General features: G+C 38.8%; 2 protein-coding genes across 4 annotated transcripts; both read left to right on the top strand.

The window, feature by feature from the left end:
* Window positions 1-227: 227 nt before the first annotated feature.
* cul4b (cullin 4B) lies at window positions 228-11,550 on the top strand. Its single transcript, XM_022760322.1, has 20 exons — window positions 228-1,347; window positions 2,560-2,675; window positions 2,802-2,905; window positions 3,056-3,125; window positions 4,097-4,170; window positions 4,260-4,422; window positions 4,623-4,712; window positions 6,400-6,482; window positions 6,565-6,632; window positions 6,815-6,933; window positions 7,056-7,248; window positions 7,347-7,451; window positions 7,539-7,649; window positions 7,756-7,841; window positions 8,275-8,382; window positions 8,492-8,605; window positions 8,700-8,805; window positions 8,937-9,109; window positions 9,197-9,349; window positions 10,420-11,550. The coding sequence occupies exons 1-20, from the start codon at window positions 861-863 to the stop codon at window positions 10,513-10,515; spliced, it is 2,619 nt and encodes an 872-aa protein (XP_022616043.1). The 5' UTR covers window positions 228-860; the 3' UTR covers window positions 10,516-11,550.
* Window positions 11,551-11,900: 350 nt separating this feature from the next.
* lamp2 (lysosomal associated membrane protein 2) lies at window positions 11,901-24,563 on the top strand. Of its 3 annotated transcripts, none has more exons than XM_022760320.1 (9): window positions 11,901-12,069; window positions 14,910-15,025; window positions 15,536-15,746; window positions 15,840-16,001; window positions 16,098-16,333; window positions 16,459-16,578; window positions 17,587-17,641; window positions 17,765-17,935; window positions 23,193-24,563. In XM_022760320.1, the coding sequence occupies exons 1-9, from the start codon at window positions 12,024-12,026 to the stop codon at window positions 23,333-23,335; spliced, it is 1,260 nt and encodes a 419-aa protein (XP_022616041.1). In that variant the 5' UTR covers window positions 11,901-12,023; the 3' UTR covers window positions 23,336-24,563. The 3 variants fall into 3 exon arrangements, with proteins under 3 accessions (XP_022616041.1, XP_022616040.1, XP_022616042.1); XM_022760319.1 differs by lacking the exon at window positions 23,193-24,563 and adding an exon at window positions 21,915-22,300; XM_022760321.1 differs by lacking the exon at window positions 23,193-24,563 and adding an exon at window positions 18,923-21,727.
* Window positions 24,564-24,706: the final 143 nt, after the last annotated feature.

Here is a 24,706-nt window from a genome sequence, read left to right as displayed (position 1 = left end):
AGTTTAGAAATATTCAACGAGGTGAACGGATAATCTATTTTGAATTGGAGGAGGTCATAATACAATCTAGTGCTTGAGTTAATGTGTAAATATAATAAATAAAGGTATTTTTAGTTGAAATGGAGCAGATAACTTTTTATTTTGTGGTGTTGGTACATTCCGAATGCAGGACTTAATTGTAATGGGATACTTTTTATATTGTGGTATTAGTACTAAAGTAGCCTAAACGATCTGAGTACTTCGAAAACTGGAATTCCATCATTAATTCGTGTATGGCAAATTCATAACCAGAAAATAACATCAAACATGGCGTTAATCTGGCGCCATCTTGTGTCCAGGGAGGTTACAGCACTGTAGTCGGTTAAAAAAAGAATGAAAAAAACACGCTTGTGCAAAAAGTACTTTTGTACAAAGTACTTCCGGTGAGGTCACGAACTAGCTTTTTATGAGCGATTTTTTTCCCGTGTGTACTTACGGATGTTTTACTATCACGTGAGGATATTTTTTGCGGTAGCTACATTTCTTCTGTAAATAATTTTCTTTAACGACCGCTTTAATTAACGGCTCTAACTGAACGACTGCACAACGCGGTTAGACAAGAGAGGCAAAAAGAGGAAGCAATAGCCAACCATCTTTCTTCTTCTGCCAGCAATAACAAGAAAGAGACCAGGCTAGGTTCAAGTAGAGCTGTGTAGTTTGCAATTTATTGTCTGTTTTATACTAGATAAAGGACTCGTGTAAAACCTCTCCGTGTTAAGGTAGATTAAAGCTCCCGGACACTGAACTCGTCCCCTCTCCGGCAAGCCTGGAAGTTTCGGATCAGAAGACTGGCTGTTAAGAATTAGTATTCCCGTTTTTTCATGTTTCCAACAGGTTTATCTTCCCCTAACCCCCCACCACCGCCAACCCAGGAGGCTAGACCAGCGGCTACTGATGTCAAAAACGACAGCGGTAACATCACATCTCCGAAGAAGAGGAAAATAAACGGCTCAGAGAGGGAAGACACTACTGACACGATCTCCCCCTCGCCTCCCAAGACCCTGAATTCCTCTTCTTCCTCCTCCTCCTGCTCTCCCACTCCGCTGCACATTCAGAAGAAGTTGAGGTTTGAGGATTCAGTGGATTTCATTGGACTGGATGTGAAAATGGCTGAGGAGGCTGCTGCTGCTGCTGCTGCCGCCGCCGCCGCCGCCGCCGCTTCGTGCTCTAATAACAAAAGCAAAGCCGTGTTCCTGCCCGGTGGCGTGGGACACCATGCAAACGGACTGACGAAAACCGCAGGCTCCGGCACCTTCTCCAACAGTAAACCTGGTGCTGCCAAGAAACTAGTCATCAAGAACTTCAAAGGTAGCAGATGCATTGTTGGATGATGTGATTCAAGCTCCAAAACTATCAGTGGCAACAATATACAACTTAATTTCAACTTCTAATAAGTCCCCAGGCTCTGTGAAGGTGTCCTTAATTGGCATTGCATTGTAAAAATCGTTATATAAGACAAAATAGGGTATTTGTGATGGTCTTTTCTTGGCCCTAAAGGCTGCAATACAATTCATTGCCAAAATATCAAGAACTTCGATGAGTGAATGAATCATAAATCCCTCCATCTATTACTAAGAGCTAGAGCTGCAACTATCAGTTATTTTCATTATCAATTAATCAGATTATTTTCTCTATTAATCATTTTATCTCTCAAATGACAGGAAATAGTGAAAAATGCCTGTCACCTAATGTCATAGTTTGTCTGACTGCCAGTTAGAAAATCAGAGATATACCTCAGTTTACAGTGATATAAAACAGAGAAAAGAAGAGCATAACTGATCTGGGCAAAAGTGACAAATTACATAATTTTACCCATCATTTTCACATCTATGATGTGACAATAATTTTTGAGCTATTTGGACTGTCACAACATATTTAGACTCGGGCTACAACTAACGATCACAGGCTGTCACAAAACATTCAGACGAGTTATTTTTGGGAAATTGTCATTGATTACCAAGTAGTTAAGTAGAGGCAGTGATTCATTCATTCTCTTTACTTGTTCATCATAGTAATATTAGTTAAATAAGATAAACAAGTTCTGAAAATTGTATCTGAACTGACCAGCGCAGTCTTCAAAAGACTACATTTTAATCATCATATATGATCTTACAGTAACCAAAAATCCAGGTGACATTACATCTTAATAACACAATACAGCATACAGATTAGGAGTAGGCATTATGGATAAAATACTGTTATTTAAAAATAAATAAAAAAGCCATATTGATTGGCTCTAATGCATCCAGGAATAGATGCCAAGATATAAACAGTGTGGCAGCATTTCATTGATGAATTCAAATCGTCTCACGGTAGACACACTCGTATCATTCTTAATACACATATCTGACTTTTTGTCAACATCACCCAGCTCTACTTAAAATAGAAACACACACAGGTGTTTTTAAATAGCCCTGCTGACACTGGTGACACAGCATGATGGTCCACCGTAAGACATTCAATGCCTGCAGAAGTTGACAGTGTTGTCAGAACATTTTGTGTTCTTGTTTTTGCTTGCAGAAAAGCCCAAGTTGCCTGAGAACTACACACAGGAGACCTGGCAGAAGCTCAAGGAAGCAGTGGAGGCCATACAGAACAGCACTTCAATCAAGTACAATCTAGAGGAGCTCTACCAGGTATGATTGCAAGCCTGTTGACTTCTTAGAGGAAGCTCACTTTGGATAGCTGCTCCTGTGTAGTCATGTTCATACCTTGCACTGATATAGAAACACTAATTTGTTTACACTTTTTTGTCCCCTCAGGCTGTTGAGAACCTGTGCTCCCATAAGATATCTGCCAAACTTTACAAACAGCTGAGGGCCGTGTGTGAAGACCACATCAAGGCGCAGATTGATCAGTTCAGAGAATATCCTTTACAGTTTCTGTGTTATCCCTAGCTCCAGTCACTGAATCTTCACGGGTATTTAATTTAGTTTAGCCAACTGCCGATCATTGCAGTCGTATTAAAGCAGATCTCTTGAATGAATTCACACTTTTGCCTTAACGTTGTTCTCACGGATGCCCTGGACAGTGTGCTTTTCCTCAAGAAAATTGACAAGTGCTGGCAGGATCACTGCAGACAAATGGTATGTTGTATAACCTTAAGTCAAGTGATAGTTGCCATATCCCTTGAAGGTCTTTTAACATAACGTTACCTTCCATGCAGTTTGTTTGTTATTTACTTTTCATGTTTCAAGGGGTATTCCAATGGTTTATTATTTCACTTCCATAAAGTTGGGGGACTTGTGAGAGACATGTTATAAAAGACAGATCAAACTCATAGCAGCAGAAGCCGAGTTATTCTGACTTTTCATCCCTCGTACAGTTCAAACATGCTGGATCCTACACCTCCAATAATGCAGCTCAGTAGCATCTGTCATCTTTGATGTTGACGAGCCAGTGTGATAGGTTGTACAATGCGTTTGGGAATATCCCAGCAAAAACTGCCCATCACACAATGCAATGAGACTAATGGAGAGTAGAAATGACTGGAGAGAAGATGGACCCTGAACTGTTGAAGAACTGCAACAGTATCTGTTAGACAGTGATACCCCCATCACGGACAGAAAGAAAGACATTGTCAAGTGTCTCGCCTCTTCAACCTGTAGCCATGGGCAGCTCCAGCAGTGTGTTATAATCAAGAAACGAGAGGTTGAGAAATACATGTAGGACGTGGACTGACATGCGTGAACTTCCCATCCCCTTGAAGCCACAAAAAAAAAAAAAAACACCAAAACTCCAAACAAAAATGTTAATGTCAGTGTGAAATTTGGGATTGTAGTTTGGTCTATCAACAGCTCCACACCCCCAATTTGTAACACAGACTTTCTGTTAAATAACTGAATTTTCAAGATCAGGGTTGTTTTCTCAGAAAGCTCCTTCAGAGCCACAGAAGACAACAATTGTCCCAGGCTGAGTGGTACTCCCTTTGACGTGTAAACTGAACTTGACGTGTGAAATCGGTCGAGTACCCCTTAAACTTGGTTAAAGAAGATAGTTAAATTAGAATGTCAGTGGTGTTTTCTGCTCATTTTGGATGTTTGTCATTGTTCCACAGATCATGATTAGGAGTATATTTTTGTTTTTGGACCGCACCTATGTTTTACAAAATTCAATGCTGCCATCAATCTGGTGAGTGATCCCTGATTTTAACTGTTGTACAAGAGTATGAGGCTGATTTCTGTTGAAGTGGGTGTTGAACAAGCTGCTCTGGTCTGCAGGGACATGGGTCTGGAGCTGTTCAGGTTCTACATCATCAGTGATCTGAAGGTCCAGAGTAAAACCATCGATGGGATTCTGCTGCTCATAGAGAGGGAGCGAAATGGAGAGGCGATAGACCGCAGTCTGCTGAGGAGCCTGCTGAGCATGCTCTCTGACCTTCAGGTAACTTTGATTATTATCTTAACAATGATCCAGACATGAAGTGATGAATCTGTACATTTGAAAGCCTACATCACATGGATTTCAAAGGAGAGTGTGGTTTTGGCAGCTGTGTTGTCGGTGATTATCAGCTGCACAGGGATGTGATGAGCTGTCAGTTTCCTGTTGACAAATGGATTTAATGAAACCTGTTCTTTCGCCAGATTTATCAAGACTCCTTTGAGCAGCGCTTTTTGGAGGAAACTAATCGCCTGTACGCTGCAGAGGGACAGAGGCTGATGCAGGAGAGAGAGGTGATTTATTTGCCCCTGATACTCAGGGCACAGTTTGTTTTTTGTCGGTGGAATTTTTTCTCATTTCAGAGACTAGCTGGTCAAATATAGACAATTTTATTCTACCTGGTGATTAGAGCTGAAACAATTTGTAAATTACATGATCAGTTGATCAGCAGAAAATGAATCACCAACTATTCTGATACTCGATCAATCGTCAATCGAAATTCCAACTATTCTCTAGTGTCAGCTTCTCAAACCTGAGGATGCGAAGCCTTCCTTTGTCATATATAATTATAAACTGAATATCTTCAGTTGGTCAGATAAAACAATCCAAACTGGTCTAAGTGGTTCACCCTGGGCTCTGGGTAATTATAGTGGGAATTTTACAATATTTTCTGACATTTATAGACAAAACAATTAATATATTAATCAAGAAAGTAATCATAAAATTAATCTACAATAAAAAATAACCATTAGTTGCAGCCCTGCTTATAATATTTCCAGCACAGCTACACTACAATTTCATCACTCAAATATTAAGGCATCTAAAACATGGATTGTAACAGCAGGCTTCAGTCTGAGTACCTCAGAATGAAATGGAAAGGAAGTATGTTGTGCTCATTTTTGAAAAATACAGAGCTCAGCCCCACACAAATAAAACCACAAATAGAAATCTTTCGTAGAAGAGGGAATAACAGAAATGTATCCACTTCTGAAAGCTGCAGTAGATCAAAATACAATGCAGGTACAATAAACATTGTGTTTTGACTGAAGGCTCAGTTGGAAAACCTTTTACCCGATAAAAATAACTATAGAAAAACATTCACTTTGCGACTTATGGCTTTGCTTACTTGCTGATGCATCAGAACTGAGTAATATTTTCATTCTTATCTTTAATGTCTCTGGTTTTGATCCAAGGTTGGACAGCTCAGACTCTGATGTTTCCCTGCAGCTGTAAAAACATTTATTTGCAGTGAAAGCAAAATGGTTATTTATTTTTGCGATACTGTGGATTAAGGGATTTCTCTACATGTATGAATTGTACTATTGGCACAATCAAGATTTAGGTTTGCAAATAAACGTCTTATTAAGTTTTAGTGCTAATATGTAAAAACTACAACACTTGAACTCCTGAACCTGACATTAGTTTATCTCAGGAAATGAAGCAGACTGAGCCAGTACTATCTTTTAAAACATTTTTTCAGTTTCAGATATTTTCACTCGAGACTGTTACAACAGAATTTATTTGATCATAGATGGTTTAAATAATATTTTAACATTATTCACTATGGTTACATTCTTAGATTCAAAGTGTGATAATTGTCTTCCATGCAGTTGTTGTTGCTAAGGCTGCAAGACCCTCTGATTCCTATCCAGTCCTTCACACTCAGTTGCCAGCTTATTAGGTACACCTAGCGAAAACTAATGCAGTCTAACACAACAGTCCTGCAGTAAATCCCCCTTCCTGAAAGTTATAATGTTCAGTTTATTCTACAACTGTTCTAGAGAGCTTTTGATTCCATTTATCCATTTTTATACTATTTCTCTGCTCTGGAAAACACTTTGAGCTCTTCTCTGGAAAAGTGCCTGCTAAATGTTGTTGTTGTTGTTGTTGTTGTTGTTGTTGTTATATTGTTGTTAACTCCTAATTAGATGTATTGGGAAAAAAAGTATATTCTCAGTGTAAATGTCACTGCTTTTGTAGGTACCAGAATATCTCCATCATGTCAACAAGCGCTTGGAGGAGGAGGCTGACAGAGTCATCACATATCTAGACCAGAGCACACAGTGAGTGTGAGACTGTAGTATTCAGTTTTCAATTTCACAATGACAGAGATTCATTTGTAACCTGAGTATTTTTCCCTCTCAGAAAACCACTCATTGCTACGGTGGAGAAGCAGTTGCTGGGTGAACATCTCAGTGCAACTCTGCAGAAAGGTACACAACAATAAACACTTTCTATAAATGTATACATGTGTGGCATTACAGCAGTAAATAAATGTCTTCTAAGATACGTTACATATTCAGCCATCATGTCTGTCTGACTACATACTGGGACTTGAAAGTATAAAAAAGCAGCTGGTTCTGACCTCTGACTTTCTGTTGTTGCAAACTTCCAGGGCTGACTCACCTGCTGGATGAGAACAGAATTCAGGATCTATCTCTTCTCTATCAACTCTTCAGTCGAGTGCGAGGTGGTGTTCAGGTCCTCCTGCAACACTGGATAGAGTACATAAAGGTATGACAGCATTAACAGTGATGAAAGACTGAACATAATGAAGGGTGAAGGTGCGGAGCTCTCACGATTCGTTGATAACCGTTTTCCATTGTTTTTCCAATGTCTTGAAAATGAACATCTAGGCTTTTGGAAGCACAATCGTAATCAATCCAGAAAAAGACAAAACAATGGTGCAGGAGTTGCTGGACTTCAAAGATAAGGTGGATCACATCATCGACATCTGCTTCATGAAGAACGAGAAGTTTGTCAATGCCATGAAAGAGGCTTTCGAAACATTCATCAACAAACGGCCAAATAAACCTGCAGAGCTTATTGGTTAGTATTTTAGCCTTTTCCCCATTTCTAACTAAAATGAGAATATAATCATAATCTTCAAGAAATGACATGCACTATAAATCTGCTTCTGCTTACAGCAAAACACGTGGATTCAAAGTTAAGGGCAGGAAACAAAGAGGCAACAGATGAAGAACTGGAGAAGATGCTGGATAAGATCATGATTATCTTTAGATTCATCTATGGTAACATTTCCTGACACATTTTTTTCAGTTGAGTTATTTTTTCCCCTCTGTGGATGTTGTTAATGTAATCGTGTATTGTCACTGTAGGAAAAGATGTTTTTGAGGCCTTTTACAAAAAGGATCTGGCTAAGAGGTTGCTGGTTGGAAAAAGCGCTTCTGTTGATGCTGAAAAATCGATGTTGTCAAAGCTGAAACACGGTTAGTTTTTCAATATACACAAACACACGAAATGTGAAATAAATAACAAAGTGGGAATCATGACTCTGAACCTACATCGACGGGTGAACTTTTGGTTTTTCCTCAGAATGTGGAGCAGCGTTCACCAGCAAACTGGAGGGGATGTTCAAGGATATGGAGCTTTCTAAAGACATCATGGTGCAATTCAAACAGGTAAGAACAACTATAGTGAGTTCAATCTCTAAGAATATCCACATGGCATGAGATGAATAATCTACTAATTATTTTCTCGATTAATTGCTTAATTGTTGTCTTGTCTTGTCAGATGAACTGTGCAAAAATAGATTATCACAATGAAGAAGTTAGAACAAGGGAATGTTTGGCATTTTTGCTGAAAGAGTGACTTTAACATTTAATTGATTATGAAAATTGTTGGTAATTATTTTTCTATGTGTCAACACAATCAATTAATCAGTCGTTTCAGCTTTACCTCCAAGCACACATACTCTACTGTTTATCTGACAATCGTCACAATTATTGACCCCTTATTAACTTTTCATACTTGATATAACCCTTTCATACGGTTTTATAAACCACTGCAGTGTTTTGGCGTCTAATAAGTCTTCACTTATTTGTGTTCCTGTAGTATATGCAGTGCCAAAACATTCCTGGCAACATTGAGTTGACTGTCAACATCCTCACTATGGGTTACTGGCCAACCTATGTCCCGATGGAAGTGCACCTGCCTCCTGAGGTTGGTGCTGAGCAAATATTGAAATTTTCGGAGCATGCCGTTTTTATACCCTGCCATGCAATAAATGTACTGAGTGGTGCTTCGTAACGCCTCTGTTATCTTTGTCCAGATGGTGCGACTGCAAGAGATCTTCAAGACCTTCTACCTGGGCAAACACAGTGGCAGGAAGCTGCAGTGGCAATCAACACTAGGGCATTGTGTGTTAAAAGCTGAATTTAAGGAGGTGAGTAACTAATTTCTAAGAATGCTCAGTTGTATTTTGCTCACTAAGTGAATGAGCGAGTGATAAGTGTTCTCTTTGATTTTTCTCCCTAAAGGGCAAGAAGGAGCTGCAGGTGTCACTTTTCCAAACACTTGTGCTACTGATGTTTAATGAAGGAGAAGAGTTCACCCTGGAGGAGATCAAACTGGCAACAGGAATAGGTTTGTGTCATCACACATCACATCAGAGTTTGGTTGATAGCACTTTGATTTTTGATGAAGTAATAAGGGCTGAAGTACTCGTCATTCAGCACCACTGATCTAAAACACTATTTGCGTCTGCTGGTTCACAGAGGACAGTGAACTGCGCCGGACGCTGCAGTCACTTGCTTGTGGAAAAGCACGAGTCCTTACTAAAATCCCAAAAAGCAAAGATGTGGAGGATGGGGACAAGTTTTCCTGCAATGATGACTTCAAACACAAGCTCTTCAGGATCAAAATAAACCAGATCCAGATGAAAGAAACGGTACAGCTGTTGCCTTACAGTAGTTTCCCCAATTTCAATATTGTCAGAATATTTGGAAATTATTTCAACTTGCATCTTTTCCTTCAGGTGGAGGAGCAAGCCAGTACCACAGAAAGGGTCTTTCAGGATCGTCAGTATCAGATTGATGCTGCCATTGTGCGGATCATGAAGATGAGGAAGACTCTGAGCCATAATCTCTTGATGTCTGAGGTGTACAACCAGCTCAAGTTCCCCGTCAAGGTGATACACACACCCTTGAATCTTTTTCTGGGATTGCCTTTTGCCTTTTTATTATATAGCAACAGTAGAGGGATGACAGCAAATGAGCAGAGAGAGATTAAGTGGTCTGTTCCTTAAACACCCAGGCCACAAGAACAACCCACAATCCTTGAGCCTAATTTATGAGAAATGTTGCATTGATTTTATGTGGAAGTGAAGCCAGTGTTTTAAATCTCAAGTTTCAACCTCAACTTTTTTTCTATATCCACTTTGTCCTGTGCAGGGTCACAGGGCTTATTTGTTATTGTTAATTGAAAACTAGCTGTTTCAGTTTAAAAAGTTATAAATTTGCACCATTTGCCAAATTAACTTTTGTATCATGCAAATTATAGGAAATTAAGAAACATCTGAGGATCAAATACTGGATTTTAGAGACCAATATCAATATTTGGTATCCTATAGTGATTTATCTGCCAATGTTTTTTTTTTTTTTTTTTACACATAACATAGACATATTCTTTTGATAAGTCTCTCTTAAATTTGTGTTTTTTAAATACAGTATTTGTGACCACAAACTTTTTACAGTTAAAAAATGAACTTTTCAGTGCTCCCTGGTGGACAAGCTGCGAATTGGGGACACTGTTTCTAAATGTGCTTAGACATATCTTCTTGTTCAGCCGACAAATGCACCCGTTGTTTATAAAGTACATCTATAAAGGTTTTTTTTATATATATATATAAATTAAAGTAATCTGAAATTTAATTTAATTTAATTCTCTTAGGGCTTCTTTTTGATCTACAAGTGTACAGGCTGTCATGGGTGTTATTTTACAGAAGCATCCCCCCTGCATACAAGCTATGGGTCCCATTATCTGACAGTACTGTTAGAGTTAAATTAAGAGTTGATTTAAGACATTTTTGCCAGCTAAGATCAAAACTAGCTTGTACAAAAGGGATCTTTATAGAAAGTGCTATGGCTAACATGAATCTGCTTTTCATTGTGATTTACGTCACAACTCAAGAGAATAAAATTAACCAAAAATGTTGGCCTGTACCTCATGTGTTTACTTCTGCTTCCTCTTCTCTTCCAGCCTGCTGACTTGAAGAAGAGGATAGAGTCTCTTATTGACAGGGACTATATGGAACGTGACAAGGAGAACTCCAACCAGTACAACTATGTGGCTTAACGAAAGAAAAAACGACAGAGAAAAAGAGATGCAGATAGTCCAGTCAGGCTGAAAGCTGCTCTGAGTGATCGGTCTCTAAAATATTTTGCTCCAGTGGATGTTAACCATTATCATCTTCAACCTAGCGACCGACAAGTGAATGGATACTGCTCCACAGGATTTTTGTCAGGGGTCTTGTGATCCTGTGGACTGCATGCCCATTGAAAAGAGAATATTGTCCATATTTCTCAATGCCTCTGAGAGAGTTGGGCTACCGTGGACAGACAAAGAAGACACTCAGATGTTGTTCCGTTTGCTCTTTTTTTTCTTTTTTTTTTTTTTTTTTTTTTTTTTTTTTAATGGAGAGGAAAAATATTTATTTTCAAACTTAGATTCTTCTTTGTCCATAGTTTGAATCAATATGCTCTTTGTTATCAAGTCACTTTTTTTTCTTTTTGTTCACTCAGTATCCCAAGCAAATAGTGACACACCTAACAATGCTCTAAATGTACCACACTTTGGAGAAAAAAAAGGATCAACAAAAAATTAAACTGATTCTTGTTTCTTCAGCCAGTGTCAAATGTGGGACTATCAGACTAACATACATATTAGAAAATTGACAATTGGACTATATTTGTGTCAAATGTGTGATCCTGCGGCAGAGTTTAACATTTTTTAAGGCCATGCAGCCATTTGACAAAGCTGTGATCATGAATAATGAATACAAAAGGCATTCAAAGCAGTTTGTGCCAAAAAAGGAGCACTTCTTTTGTTATAGGGTGTATTTAAGCTGCTAAAACAGTTCAGTTGTACAAGTATATGCATTTAAGTTTCTCATTTGTTCTTTATTTGTACTTGTTTGTACATACTTCACAAAAGTGACATGAGCCCATCTGACAGTCGACTGCTTTTTTGTTTTTTGTTAACCCTTAGAAAGTATACTAAAAGCACAACGCCATCAGAGCCCATTTCCCCATCTTCACTGGTGTCATACCACATACATACACTATATTTTTTAAAGTCTCCCAGTGGGGCTTGCAGGCCTTTGCTGATAAGTGGGAGTGGATCGCCTCAAAACATGAGGGAAAAATATGATTGATTAGACATGCCCTTGTTTGTATGAGTCTGTTAGATTTATTGCTTCAGATTAAAAACAACTGTTTCAATCAGATTTTTCTTTTATTAATCATTGTTTTCTAAAAAAATATATCATTGTCTTCGAATGAAGACCGCCCATTAGTAAGCATTTTTTTTTTTACTGAAACCATTAAACATTTACATTCTTGCCAGCATTAAAACTGCATACAGTACAATAATTAACTCTGTAAAAGGGGGGAGAGAGAATTAAATATAGACTTTAGTCCACACCTCTTCGTGGTTTTGACACACTGGTCCCTGTCATCTGACTTACATTTCCTGGTACAGTCGGCGGCGGCTCTGCTACAGCTCAAACACCGCTAACTGAGCGTCCCTGTCGGGCAGTTTTCACCTTCTCTCTGGTAACTGACACTCCAAACTACCCGGCGACCATGTCCCGATATGCTGCATTTGTCTTGTTCCTTGCCTGTGGGATCGGTATGTATCATCACATTAATTAATCTTCAAATCAACTGCGAAAAGTGATTTAAAAAATAAAAAATGGCAGTCCGTTTCTGCGAAGTGACGCGATTAAACTTATGGGACTCTACGGGCCTGGTGCTGCTGGGCTCAGGCTAAATGCTGCTGAAAAGAGATTTAAAGAGCATCTAATTTTAGTCACTGGTCTTCAATTTTGATGTGCATAAAGCAGCTCTGTTGTGTCTGAATTTACTTTACAGGCCTTAAAAAGCACCATCAGCTGTTCGTTAAAGGAGGAGCAGTCCAGTCGTGATGTTGTGCTAATGTAGCTTAGCTTGATTGCTAATTGTTTCCTACGTCAACAAAATAAAACTGGCACAGCCAAACGGTCTTGTGTAGCTCAAAAAGCCGTATTCATCTATCTAACTACTATTTATCATTTCATACCACCGTATGACAACCGCACTATACATTAAAAATAACTGTCAATTTAGCTTAAATGTTAAAACTGCTGTAATTTCATATTGTGTTGGTCAGTTAGCTAACTTAGCTGTTAGCGTAACCGATTGAGTAGCACTTGTTTTGAAAGCTTAAGTTCGAGTTAATGATAAAATATTAAACTCTCTGAGTCGTGTAACGATAGCCACACAGACTTTATTTAAGATTAAAACCCCATCGTGTTTAAAACCTCGTTCTCACATCATTAAAAGCCTTATGTCAACTGGCTGAAATAGTTAGCATTAGCAAGATAGCATTGGCAGCCGTTTTAGGTTTACAGTAAGTTAGCACGTGACAGTACAGCTAGAACGAATTACGTTCGAGCTTGCGTTATGTGATCTAGCAAATTAGCCAACCTAACTGACTTTAAATGCACAAAAAATACATAAAGATTATTAGATTATGACCATAAAGAGCCCTCACTATAAACCATATCACTTGTCAAATGAACGTTTTAAATGATGAATTAACTGGAGATTCTTCTGTTTATATAAGCTACTGTTACATGTAGTTATTTGCTGCGCTGTTGTTAACTAGTTTTGTTCATATATGTTATAGTTTGCTCGAAATGCGGTAGTTCTTCTGAGAGAGTTCATCTTCTAGCAGACAAATACACCGAGCGCGTACTCATGCATGTGAGAATCCTGGTCTTGGTACTGACGAGAGTTTTGCACATATGAACAACTTGTCCCGATTTTAGAAACTTAAAAAAAGCTTCGATCTTGGATTTAAAAACCTGGATATGTTACCCACAGTATCCGGATAAAAAACAGGTTATTGTGGCATTGAATACCTTATGTATGATTCTTAATGTTCTCTGTTGTCGCAGAACATAGTGGCTCAGATGATGACATATGAAAACACTTGTGTACACAGGAAAACCTGAATGTTGTTAGAACCGTGTATACAGAGATATGAACAACCAGGTTTCTCATGGTCCATATATCCCAAATATGATCAATGCAGGATACTCAAAACCAGGACACTAATGTGCATGGAAACATACTTAATATTACACCATATTCTGTGACTGAATCATGGGAATTTCAGCTATGTTGCCACTGCAAATGTTTTTACCATGCAGCCTGGGAATGAAATGCCAAAATAGTTTACTTCGAAGTCGATCATGAGAAATAGTTGTTTCAGCTCTAATGTGTAATAGGATACAAAACTCCAAAAACTACACTACTGTGTATGTCACAGTTTGTCACATTATACCTTTGCAAAATCCCAGAACATTAATGGCTCAGGATGAATATCTCTTTAAAATCCTCTTGGCTGCTATCAAGAAAGCCATCACATCAAAATGGCTGCAGCCAAACCCTCTAACTAAGGACAACTGGACTGCAGCTGTCAACAAAATAAACTGTATGGAGAAACTGGCCTTTATCTTAAGTATTACTACTGTGATATTATCAATGCTCAAACTCTTTTTTTGTACAAGTATAATGTTGCAAATGTCAACATCTCTTTTTAACTGAGAATGTTAATAAAAAAAATGTTGCAGTGCACCAGAACCTGTGATCACTTTCTGTGAGACCTGAGGATCAACTGTATGAAAAAGACTTAAAGTGTAGACCAAATATTGTTGGGTGAGATGTAACTTGGCTTCCATTATGTCTCCTAACCTGGCACGTCAGTACAAATACAGTATTTTTATAGCTACGTAGGTCACAAACACTCATGTGAGTTTTAGTTCATTTCATGTGCTTTATATGTTTTATGTTACCTGGGGTTGTGGCAGACAGTTGCTGAGTTGACGACAATCCATGCTGTCAAAACCATATTCTTAATCTGAATGGACTTTGGCCTCTTTGCTGTCACATTGTATAGTGTTTGTCTGTTTAAGTTGTCCACTTCAGTCAACCTGAGGTCATGCAGTCCTTATATTTATATATATATATATATATATATATATATATATATAGTCTGTATATAGGAAATGGCTCATAAATGCACTTGTATGACAGGTAAAATAGGGTATCTTCAGCCTGAAAGTAGTTGTATGGGATATTTCACAGAGTGAAATTGGCTGCTGTTCACTTATTTACAGTAGTTACCTAAAATCAAGGTCTTGTGCCAACATTTGTAGCATTTGGAAAATGGGAAATTGACTGATCCAAGTAGTATTTTGGTACATTTGTTGTGAAGATGAACCAATGTCAGCTGGAGGATTGTGATTCTGCTTTACCGATCATTTACCTAAAAATGTGAGTTATTAGTCTCATATTGGACCAGACAGACTTCATATGAACTGTCCATGAGTTTCCATTTATTAAATCCCAAATTAACTCTTTTCTTTTATTAGTAGTAATAATATGGTTTAGAAAGAAAATATGTAATTTTTCTTTGTCTTTCAGCCGTCCAGGTGTCACATGGCGTTGAGGTGAATGTCACAGACTCACAGGACAAGTTATGCCTCTATGCTAATCTGATGGTCAACTTCTCAGTCTCGTACGAAACAAAGGGCAATGAGGTGAGTGTCTGGTCTTGGGCCCACTGACCACCAGATGTTCTTCTATAACCTCCACCTCAACAAGCACGACTGTCAGACAACTCTTGTGGAAACAAATGTCATCATGCAAAGGGGAAATAAGGGGTGTCATGACAAAGCAAATTGATTCTTGCTATTCAGCATTTCAGTTAGTGTGTTTTCCTGTTGCATATCCTGCAATTGTCATGTCCTGTGTTGTTCTGATGAAAGCAGCTCACAGATGTGTTAGTAATTTTGAGAATTTTCTGACTTTCTGTAAGAATAATTATTATTGTCAAGCACTACAGGGGAACAATTAAAATACTGAAGTACAAGTTACTTGCTTGGAGGCAGGTATTTTTTTCACAAATTAAAATTATGCTAAGCATCAATGTGTCTGTTACAGGCACCAAAACGTTTTTTCCTTGTAATCTGTCAAGTCTGCTCTTAAACAATTAAACAATAAACTTATATATACATGTTGAATAAGTTTACACTCTGCTCTCATTTCAGAATAAAACAGTCAAGATGGAACTTCCCAATGATGTCACAAAAAGTGCAAGTAAATGTGACAACATAAGCTCATTGCTGAAGCTTGACTTCGGAGACGGGCACTCCTTCAGCATGAACTTCAGCATGAGTGGAAAAATGTACCAGGCAGACTTCATCACAGTTTCCTACAATCTCAGCGACTCATCTCTGTTCCCTGATTCTCTATCAAATGGTACCTTCTGAACTTCACAGTGCCAACAAAAAAAATATGCACATGGATGAAGGGCATTGCACTGATGCTGATGTGTGTTTGAATCTCTTTTAGAAACTGTATCTGTGACCGTGAAACCTCAGATTACAAATGTGGGCGTGGATACCTGCTACTCATGCAAGAGTGAAGACGTGATCCAGGCTGATTTTGTTAATATGACACTGTGGAACGTGCTCATACAAGCTTTTGTCAGTAACGGCAGCAAGAGTGAAAAGAGTAAGTGTACATGCAGCAACACACCTCATCCTGGCTGTAATATTTCTCTTCTGGTTTATATGGATGATCTCTTCTGTCTGTTTTCTCCCTGTGTAGTCACCTCTTGTAAAGCTGATACACCCACGACCCCTGTTCCCCCCACCACTCACGCCACCAGTACAACCACTGCAGCTCCTGTCACAAACTCTACTTCCACTGCCCCGCCTCCCACCACCACCCCGACCCCCACCCTCCCCCCACCCATCACTGGGAACTACAGCATCAAGTCTGGTAACAGCACAGCCTGTCTGTTAGCCAACTTTGGCCTGCGGATTGGTTTCAGGCAAGGAGAGGTATGTTCATAAACACAGAATTATAATGCTGTAATCCTCTTACAGCTTTATGTTTTCCAGATGATGTACAGATGTTCTTCCACAGACCCTGCTGATTTGAATCCCTTCTCTTCCCTCTGGCACAGAAATATCAGGAGATGAACCTCGAACCCAACGGGACCAAAGTCTCTGGAACATGCGGAGTCAACAGCAGTGAGCTGCAGCTGACCTCAAACACGATGACCGTCATGTTCACCTTCACCAATGTAAGTCCTTGACAATATGTTGTTAATATCCATTTGTGTTTATATGTTTAAGATGTAGTTCTTAAGAATGGTTCCTTAACCATTAAGACTGGAATCATGAAAAAGCTAGCCAAACTCTCTCCGCTTAGCAATTAACAACAATTCACCATTTTATGGGGAGACATGTTTTCATATAAATGAGTCAAATGAGATATAAGATTTTGATCAATGAGCTTTAGAGGTGTTGGTAGGTGCATTTATTACTTTGACAGACACAGGTCAGTGTTTACCCCTGAGCTAAGCGAAGCAGCTGCTGGCTCTCGCTCCCTATTTAACGTACATATGTGAAAGCGGTGTCTTATCCAAAATTTTGAACAATTGCTTTAAATTTTCACATGGAACAGGATGATGGGTTGGGATACACATGGCCGACAGGGATTGTGATAACAAAAAAAAAAGTTTCAGTTATTTATCAAGTTGTTTGTTAATTAGATCAGTGATTCCCAACCTTGCCCTTTCAGATCCGCTAAACTACCCATTTGTTAGATGGGAAGGTTTTGTGGAAACTTTCAATTGTATTTTCAAGCCTGGTTGAAGTTAGTCTCTCTTGTCTTTTTTTGTTGATCATCTTCACACCGACTTTGTAATCTGATTTGTGTCTTCATTTTCTTCCTAAACACAAATATGTTCTATTTTTTAAAAATTTGCAGAGCACAACAATCTCTCCATGTGTCCTGGATTTGGAGTCACTGAATTAGAAGGATAAACACTTACCACAGCATAATTACTAACATTATATAACTTCACTGAATTAGACAGGAAGCAACAAAAAGGATAAATGTAAACTACCAGTATCACTCATCACCAAAAAAAGGGTTAGGGGTTGAAAGGAAATGTTTGCATCCTGGATGTCTGGATGCTGTGATTAGCTTTGCCTTTGGTAGCTGAGATAGCTGCCAGGGCGAGGTTTTCATTTGTTCAAAATGATCAAATCCTTCTGCTTCTAAACTTGTATTTTTCTTTTAACAGGACACAGCAAAATTCCGCCTACATGCTCTCAACTTCACCACGAAGATGAGCTCTGGTAATTAGAAGAATCACATCTACACACACACACACACGCACGCACACACAAAGACCAGGCACCACTCTCAGAAGAAAGCTAATGTTTATCTTTTTGTTCGTATCTGTGCGTTTTTATTTGAAGGTGTGGAGTTCTCTGAGGGGAACACCAACCTGAGTCTGTGGGAGGCGGCTCTCGGCAGCTCCTACATGTGTAACAAGGAGCAGAACTACACCATCACCAGCCTGCTCACCCTCTACACCTTCAACCTACGAGTGCAGCCCTTTGGAGTCGCAAAGGGTGTTTTCAGTACAGGTAGGTTATTCTTTAACGTCTCTTAAAACAGCCCCTGCACTGTTGACAAGGCCATGATCAAACTGTTTCATATTAAAGAGTCCGGGGAAAGTAGCTTTGTTCTGAATCGTGACTTTACAGGATGAAATTAGCTTGATGATTTTTGTTGTGCTTGAAGCTACCAAATGGATTGTGTTGTTAGGGTTTGTGCCACTAAAAGGCTTAGGTGTCATTTGAAAATTGGTGCAGACAGGATGTTAGTTTGAAGGTCATTTTTTCATAATAACTGTACTCACATAACTGTTATTAGTAGTTATTGTAAGGCAAGTTTATTCAACTTCAAGGCATTTCAAAGTGCTTTACAGAAGACACAGAAAGCTAAAGTAAAACAAAATAGAAGGAAAAAAATAGCATAAGACAGAACAAGAGAATAGAAATGGCGGTGCAGTGCGAGATATGAATAAATAGTCCTTTGCAAAGCAGTTACTTTTCCCAATAGAAACACAAAACATTTTAAGATTGTGTTTAAGTTTATGTTTAAAACTTAATGCTTTAAATTTGTTTTTCTATTTAAATTCTAAACATTTATTTCATTTGTTAAAAGTGTAATATTTACACTTGTGACAATCATTATGTCCAATTCAATAGCATAAATAATAATGATGATCAACTTATACATATCAAGCAGAGCAGAAAAACAAGTGACATCTGGTTTTTGTTTTTTTGTGCCTGTGGCACATTGAATCAACTTCGTGAAAAGGAAGTCTGTTTTCCTGATCGGTTCAGAAACATCCAAAGTTCGTCCAACAGAATCTCCTCAGTGACCACAGTGCTGTGTGACAGCCTCAGAGTAGAGACAGTTAAATGTTGTATTTGGGCAGTTGGAAAGCTCAGCTGTCTTTAAAGATAATGTGAACTGCTGTTCTGCTGCTTCACTCTTGTCTCTCTCTTGTTGTTAATCAGAAAATCACTGTTCCACCTGTTGACTGACTCTCTTTTTATCTACAGCCCATGAATGTTCATTGGATGACACCAGCATCTTAATCCCAATCATTGTTGGCGCTGCTCTGGCTGGCTTGATTCTCATTGTAGTGATCGCTTACGTGATTGGTCGAAGAAAGACTTATGTTGGATACCAGACCCTTTAAATCATTCATGAAATATCACGGGGCTCCCAAGCCTGGTCCTTGGGTTTTAAAATCTATTGAAATCAAAATCTAAAATAGAATATCTGCTGGGAAAACTGTCAGAAAAATAGATTTTACTGTCTGTTGGTATTGACGTCATTGGTCAAGATGAGACATGAAATGCACTCAGAACATTTTTGAATTGCAGTTACCTTTTAATGATGCTACAATAAGAAAGTAAAAATCCATATAAAGATGGAGGGTTTGGTAGAATTCTCAAGGACCAAACTTGTCTACCCCCAATGTTTGTGTTCCTTTTTGTTGTTTTCTGGATGTCTTGTCTTTCATTTTTTGTTGTGTGTTTTTTTTTTGTTGTTGTTTTTTCTTTTTGTTGTTGAGCAAGTGCAAGATCCACACAACCCTTTTTTTATTTCAAGTAATCACAGTCATATGAAAAGTGAGGTTTAGAATGCAACATATGGAGATCTTGGAGTTATACAGGTACTGTAGGACGTCTACATTTACAAAAGTCCCTGGATTTTTCACACATTTTTAGCAATGTGTATGTGACAGTTTAAGTTTGTTACAGTGGGATCCTGCACTTGCTGTGCAGACATTCCCCTTTTGTTTGCATTTGTCATCATTTAATTTTTGTGCACATTTTAGTTTTTGCTTCCTTTTTTATGGTCCGACTTTTCATTCCCATAATTATTTACTTTGAGATATAAACGAATGATCATTTTTTCACAGCATTTAAACAGCAATCCCTTCACAAAAAAATCAAAGGAAGATGGCAAATCAGCTGTCTTTGCTTTGCTCCAAGAAATTCATTACCAAGGATGAAGGTCTACTCCATTTAGAAGGTTGTCAAAGGAAATATGCTTTAGCCCATGTTTGCCCCTGTAGAGCAGGAGAAACATTGGAATTATTGTCCTGATTTTGTGGCTCCAATCATATTAAGAATGTGAAATCAAAGGCTGCGATGCTTGAACATTAATTGACCCTTTTCACAGGCGGCATTTGAACATATATCAAGCAGTGAAAGCCCTGGTAGCTCTAATGGCCTTAATGCAGGCTGTGTAAAGGCCCTGGAGCTGACAGAACTACATGGAATGAAGCCATTGTTAATGTTCTTAATTACACCTGTGCTTTTCCTGCTACACCATGTCAAAATGTCTGCCTTTTAAAAGGTCTGTTACATTTGCACATGTTCCAACCAGAGAATAAATCTGACAAGAAAGGTCAACTTTTTCTTTTTTTTTTTTTTCCACCCACAATATATTTTGGCATTAGGTTTAGTAAAGGGATAGTACCATTGTGTAGATGTTCGCTTTCAGTGCAGACGTTTCTGAAACGAGGATATTTACATATAAATGCACTAAGACGATCTTTATATTTTGCATTATGTCGAGACTGTTGTCACATAATTTCACCTGTGTATAGGCCTGGGCTTGGCCTGAGCTCTGAGGGCTGCAGCTGGATCAGGGAACGTTAAAGACCCTGAAAATATTGGTGACCGATCAAGCAACAATCAGAGAAACGGGGAAACAGCGAGGCTGACGAGTAGCTTCATGTTCAGTATACTGACAGGAGAGTGGTGTCAATCCTTCTATGAAGAAAGTAAATAAGAGCAGTTCCAAAAATATGAAACCATTCCTCCACAATCTCAGCTGATCTGCCTCTTCAGCACTGTGTGGGAGCTTAAGCAAACAAAACCCACAACTGTAAATTAGAAAATCCAGATTAGTGCAGCGAAATAAATGAAATAATCTCATGTGAAATTTACAAAACTCTTGGCAGAAAATTGTATTTCCATGTAGGACACAGTCACTCACCGTAAGATGATGAATAGGGGTTTTCAGGGCCTTTTGAACTCTCGAACCAGTGTAGGTCTCAGTGAAGCAGTGTCAGGGATGTAGGCAAGCCCCAGCATGTGTATTTTTGTAATGATAGAAAAAGCCAATGTGACACACAGTAGTAGTTGTGTATTGTCGCTTTATTCTAGCAGAGTTGCTGCGTACTGTTTGACTCTGGAGCAAAGCAGACAGCAAACTCCACTGACGATGAAAAAGACTAGAAACTTGTGCATTTTTAAGTTGCTTATAAAATCAGCTTTTCCCAGGATATTGTATGTGTGTATGGATAATGGCTCTAAATCAAACATGAGATCTGACTTTTGCTTGTGACTGCTGCTGTCTTGTGTATTTCAGCTTTGTACAAACTCAGTCGCCTTAATTACAAAGATGGTTTTGCAGCACCAGTTTAAATGTTTATGGTTATGTAATATCCCTGGTTCTCAATAAATCTTCTTACCAGTTCTTCATCGCGACAGTTGTGCCTTTCTCAGTGATAACTTTCTGTTTTGTACATTCATTAACACACTAACACTGTTGAGATGCCATTTTTGTAACGTGGTGTCATTCGGCTCATTGTTTTATTCCCCGTGTCCAGTTGAGAACATTGCACACACGTGTTCAGCAAAGGGAATTTGTGCTGCAAGACCATCTTGTTTAATGATCAGTTAATGTGTGTTATGTGGATACAAATGACTGCGGACTTCATCTCCATTTTCTCACGCTGTCAGCTAGAATAAATTGGGTTTCAAATTGTGTGTCAGATTGAAGTGGAGCTTTTTTTTTTTAGTATTTTAAGATTTATGGAAATAAAAATGCAATGCTGTCCTGGACACTTGAGTAAATGTTTATTCCTTTTTCAAAATGGTTCTATGTTGCTGTGTGTGCATTAAATTCTTGATTAGCAGGCTACTTCTCTTTTCCTGCTGTCTACACATTAACCACTCCTTTTTTTTTTTTTTTTGTTTTGAAGTCTTCTTCTAAAATATTCACCTCTCTGCTCTCTTCACTCTCGTCTAGCTGAGGATTGCCAGGCCGATGGGGAGAGCTTCCTTGTTCCCATAGCTGTCGGAGTTGCCCTGCTTGTACTCATTCTTATCGTTCTTCTGGCCTATTTCATCGGGAGAAAGAGAAACATGGCCACCGGCTACGAGTCTTTCTAGTTAAATTCAGATCTTTGTGCTATACAAAGGATAGTCAGTGAATCGCTGCCTGTTTACCTCGCTGCCTTTAACTAATTGTGAAAAGTTACCAACATGTGTTGTATTAATGTTTCCATGTAGTGTTCAGTGCTGTTGACTGCCTGACTGTATTCGTAAAGGAAGAGTTCAACCTTTTGGGAAATACACTTCTTTGTTTAATCCAGATGAAAACAGCTGTGTAAAAATTAAATGTTTGAGCTTTTACCGGACTATTTATTAATGAAACGACTCAGATTGATTTTCAAAATTGTTATCGTACCAAATGGATAAAAATCTGATGATATTGAGAATAATTTGTTGTTTTTGATGCTCCAAAAAAAATGTATTCACCGTTTTACAGACACTAATTTTGGTGCTGGTTTGTATCATGTGATCCTCACGCTGGTCCTCGGGGCTTCCTGGAGATTTGAGCACTAACAAATCAAACACATAGACAGACACACACACTAGCTACAGTTGTTTGCTATAAAACTATTAATGGCTGCTATACAGGTCGTCTTACTGCAGAACTGGACACGAGAGGGTCAAATTAAATCATGGTATATCTGTCAGATCTCAGTGTTTAATTACCTGTGTTTCTGTGCACTTTTACACTTGAATTTTTGTACGGATTAAACAAACGAGATGCGACATGTTAGTGAGCTTCAGAAGTGCTGGCAGGCAGATGTTGTTACCTTTGGACGGAGCCACGCCAGCTGTTTCCTGTCCGTCACCAGTCTTTATGCTAAGATAAGCTTAACTGGCCGATGGCTGTAGCTTCATAGTGAACGAAGAGAATGATGCTCTTCTCTTTTTACTCCCAGCTAAAAATGATTTTGTGTATTTCCCAAGATATTGGCCTGTTCCTTTATTGCTCGTAGAGAATAATAAGTCATGTCCACTTGAGTGATTTCCTTTCTGTGCTTTTGGAATATTTAATAACCCTTTTCTCTAATCGACACTTATTAAATTGTTGATTCCACTTTTTGTAGGTTTCTGATCTGCTGTCTTGCCGCTTTCCCTCTCTGTCTAACCCTCTGTGTCCTTCTCCTGAGTCGTGTTTTCTGCTGACTGAACCACTAACCTGCTGTCTCTGTCTCCTCTTTCTGTCTGTCAGCTGAGGAATGCTTCCTGGACTCTGATTTGAGCTTTTTGGTGCCCATTGCAGTGGGTGTGGCGCTCAGCTTCCTAATCATCCTTGTGCTTATCTCTTACCTGATTGGCCGGAGGAAGAGTCGCACTGGCTACCAGTCTGTATAATCCAACCCAGCTGCTTTCTGCCTCTCACACCTTTCCAACCCTCACATCTCTTAAAAGCACCTTCCTGACCACTTTCCTGCCGGTCAGTGCATCAAAAGCATCTCAAATTTGAGCTTTTTTCTGTTTCCCGTGAGGCAGCGTCTCCCTAAAAATAACCTTCAGCTTATTTCTCGTACCCAGTTTAAAATTTATCCCAGCAACCACCCCACTGGTTTCCTTTGTTTTGCTTTGATGGCAATTACTGAATCAAGTACCAAGACATTTATGATCGATATTGCATCGTTTGATTATAGACTGCATGTTTTAAAAAATTAAATTTATGGCTGTGAGTAGCCGTCCACCTCCTCCCCTCAGAGCCCTCCCCCCTCCAGAGAGAGAGGCTTTTCCCTCTCGCTTTCCGTGCTGTATAATAGTATACGTGTAAATTACTCTCTTGTATAGAATGAATGACATTGATTTTTGATGACGTGAATGTATGAGCAAGCTAATAGATCCACTGTTGTCACCCGAATCCCAGACGCCACTGTTTTCATATTTCTTTAACCATCACGTAACATGTATTAACAAACTAAATGAAACTGTTGCACATAGTCACTTAATTAAAGCTTGATGAAAGGGACACTAACTTATCAAGACACTTTGGGACCAGGTTTTTTGGAAATTTTTGAGGTTATGTCTTTATGTTTCTGTCACGTTCGAAGATTTAAGACTTTTATTTTCACACTTCTCCTAAAAGATTTACATGTGAGTATTTGCTTAATTAATTATAGCTTTGTTCCTTTATCATCTTATGTCATTTTAAAAGTTTAACATATTGCAAATTTTGGCAATTGAGTAGTGAGTCTCAGACCTGGTTTAAATTTAAAACTACATCAGTCACCAGGAATCAAGTTTGGTTGAATGTAACGTCATTTGCTCTGGATTCAGCAACTAAACATTGGTTAGAGTAAGATCCCTGCACCACCCTCCATGTGATGGTGCAGGAACATGAACAGCATGAGCAGTTCAAGTACGAAGACGACGAGTAAACGTCACACCATTTCATTTATATGATCCTCAGTTTTCTTCATTCGATCACACCCCCCCCTCCCCCCCAACAGTTTCGTGCCTTTTCTGTTGTGCACCTCTGACTTGCTTGCTTGAAGCTTGTCTCCATCTGATGAAGAATGTGACATGATGAGCTTGTTCAACACAAGCGGGGAACAAATTAAATAAAGTTTCGTTCTTGTTTTGTATCACTGTCGTTCTTTGAACAGACACTGTGGAGTTGAAGAGCAGGGGCATGAGTGCGTCTTGTGACAGAACTCAACACAAAGATTAACGGTTGTAAACTTAACGTTCCCTCTGCTGAGTGAACTGCTGCGACGGCTC

This window comes from Seriola dumerili, unplaced genomic scaffold (assembly GCF_002260705.1).
Source record: "Seriola dumerili isolate Sdu_G_001 unplaced genomic scaffold, Sdu_1.0 BDQW01000331.1, whole genome shotgun sequence".
NCBI lineage: Eukaryota > Metazoa > Chordata > Actinopteri > Carangiformes > Carangidae > Seriola > Seriola dumerili.
Note: the sequence above shows the minus strand (reverse complement) of the source record. Positions and strands in the feature narration are given on the sequence as shown.